The sequence below is a fragment of the Nanorana parkeri genome, unplaced genomic scaffold (genome assembly GCF_000935625.1).
Source record: "Nanorana parkeri isolate BGI_ZX_2015 unplaced genomic scaffold, ASM93562v1 scaffold968, whole genome shotgun sequence".
Taxonomy (NCBI): Eukaryota; Metazoa; Chordata; class Amphibia; order Anura; family Dicroglossidae; genus Nanorana; species Nanorana parkeri.
In genome coordinates, this window is record NW_017307236.1 from 664,437 (window position 1) to 666,674 (window position 2,238).

Genomic DNA, 2,238 nt, shown 5'->3' on the forward strand with positions numbered 1-2,238 from the left:
CTTTAAACTTTCTTTTATGTTACTTTTTTATTTTACACTAACCCTATGAAGCCCCTATGTAATAGCAGATAGGGTGTGACAGGTCCTCTTTATGGAGGCATAATGTCACCTAGGGAGCCCAAAGAAGCTGAGAAAGCAAATATCCGCTTCCCCAGCTTCATCTCCTGGCTCTAAGAGCCGGAGAATGTAAATAGTGACACTGGAAGTGATTTAATACACATCACGTCCGGGTCCAGTGATCGGAGGAGAGATCAGTGGCTGGAAGCTGCTGAATCTCTCTCCGATCATTGCGGGGAGACCGGCCGAGCCGGTCCCGGGTGCCACACGGGGACAGCTGTGCGTGGGGAAGCCGACTGCGGCTCTGGCGGAGGGAGGGCACAGCAGCGCTCGGTACAAATGATCCGGCGGCTGTATAGATGCCAGATCGCTTGTACATTAACAGCCATCACCGGCTGTTAACAATGGCAACAAGAACACGGCTGCTGCAACAGCCGTGTTCTTGTTTTAACCACTTCTGCGGGCCGCCATCTATAGACGTATTGCGGCCCGGAAGTAGTTAAAGGAGAACTATGGATTCAGGGCTTTTCCCCATAGTTCTCCTAAGGGTAACGGGAGGACACAAACTAGCGTCCTCCCGTCACCCAAAGCTCAGTATACCGCGAGCTACAGCTCGCGGTATACTGAGACGCCGCAGCCGGGACGTATCCCGACATTACTGTCGAGATCCACCCAGCTGTGTGAGTGACAGCTGGCTCTGCCCATCTAGAGGCAGAGCCACCTGTACCCGCCCTCTCCCCCCTCCGTTCCGCCAGTCAGCGCTGGAGGATCGGAGCAGGGGGGGGAATCCCTGCAGGGAGCCGTAAGTGACAGTCACGGCTCTCTGCAGGGATAGATCAAGATGTGAGCGAGCGACGGTATGTGTCCGCTCACTTCCCGATCTATTGAGCCGACTTGTGACAGTTTCATTGTCACAGGTCAGCTAGAACTATGAGGCTTAGTGATTTTCACTCGCCTCATTAGTTCTCCTTTATATCATAACTATATCCCAGCAACCCAAAACCCCCTATATATTCCTTCTCACCTCTTTGGCATCCTCAGGGGGGCGCTCTCCTGCCTGCAGCTGGAACAGGAAGTTGTGCTCCTCCAGGGAGCAGAGCATACTGGGTAACTGGGAAGAGCAGCTGTGCAGTCGCAGGAACGAGGCCACACTGACATCTCCGGACTGGTGACTGTGGACAGAGGACGGTCATGGTAAATGTTCAGTTTACATTCTTCTACAAGAGGTCAGGTCACTTCTACTGAAGTCTTTATGCTTCCATGCAGCGTGCCCCAAACCAGGATTGGGAATCCCATGCAGTGATATTTCAAAGAGCCTTAAGGTGGCCATACGTTATACAAATTTCAGGCGGTTCTTTGCACAGTGTGTGTCGCTGTCAGCATCCCTCTATCAGCTGATCGAAGGAGCTGGTCGGAAAATCTTCGAACAGAGCCATCAGCCAATGAGCCGGCGGTCGCTGTCAGAATACAAAAGCAGCAGGGGGAGATTCCTCGATCAATGCTCGCAAGCGTTATTGGAGGAATCTCTTCTATTTTTTTTTTGTTCGGCCTGCGGGTTGAATGAAAAAAAAAAAATAGAACTGTGTATGGCCAGCTTAAGCTACCGAAGTGTCTGAAAAAACGACAGCCCGTACTGCACTGGAAGAAGAATGAGAGAATGTCACTATTGGATGTGGAGGAACACAGACAGTTCTTAGATTGAACACTCTTAAGGTCCAAAATCCGTAAGATATGTAGTGGTAAGCTGCTGGGCGGTCATGCTGTTCTAACAATATATGTATTGTTAGCATTTAGTTTGCAGGAGCTATTTCACCCAAACCCAAACTAATCATAGATGGCGGTTGTAACTTGGGATGCACCCATACCGATACTAGTATTGGTGCGGATACTGAGTATTTAGGCGATCCCTTCCATGATACCGGAACTTCTAGTCCGAGGAAGATTTCCTCTGACTGGCAGGGCCGTAGGGGAACATGGAGCCGGCTTCCCAGGCGATCAGGAAGCAGAGCTACGAGTAATGACCCACCTTACCGGCTTCCTGATTGGCTGTGAAGCCAGCTTCCCGGCCATTCAGCATCGAGGTGGCCGAACAGCCGGCTCCTGCTGATTGGCCAGGAAGCCGGCCCCATGCTGATTGGCTGACAAGCCGGCTTCCCATCCAATCAGCATGGGGCCGGCTTC

At 51.7% G+C, this 2,238-nt stretch overlaps 1 protein-coding gene across 1 annotated transcript in view; it reads right to left on the bottom strand.

Annotated features, from left to right (window-relative positions):
* Positions 1 to 2,238, bottom strand: part of CUNH7orf43 (chromosome unknown C7orf43 homolog) — a 20,574-nt gene that overhangs the window by 11,498 nt on the left and 6,838 nt on the right. Inside the window, exon 5 of the mRNA XM_018566671.1 lies at positions 1,082 to 1,229. Coding sequence (XP_018422173.1) covers positions 1,082 to 1,229 — 148 coding nt within the window. The remainder of the gene's footprint in view (positions 1 to 1,081; positions 1,230 to 2,238) is intronic.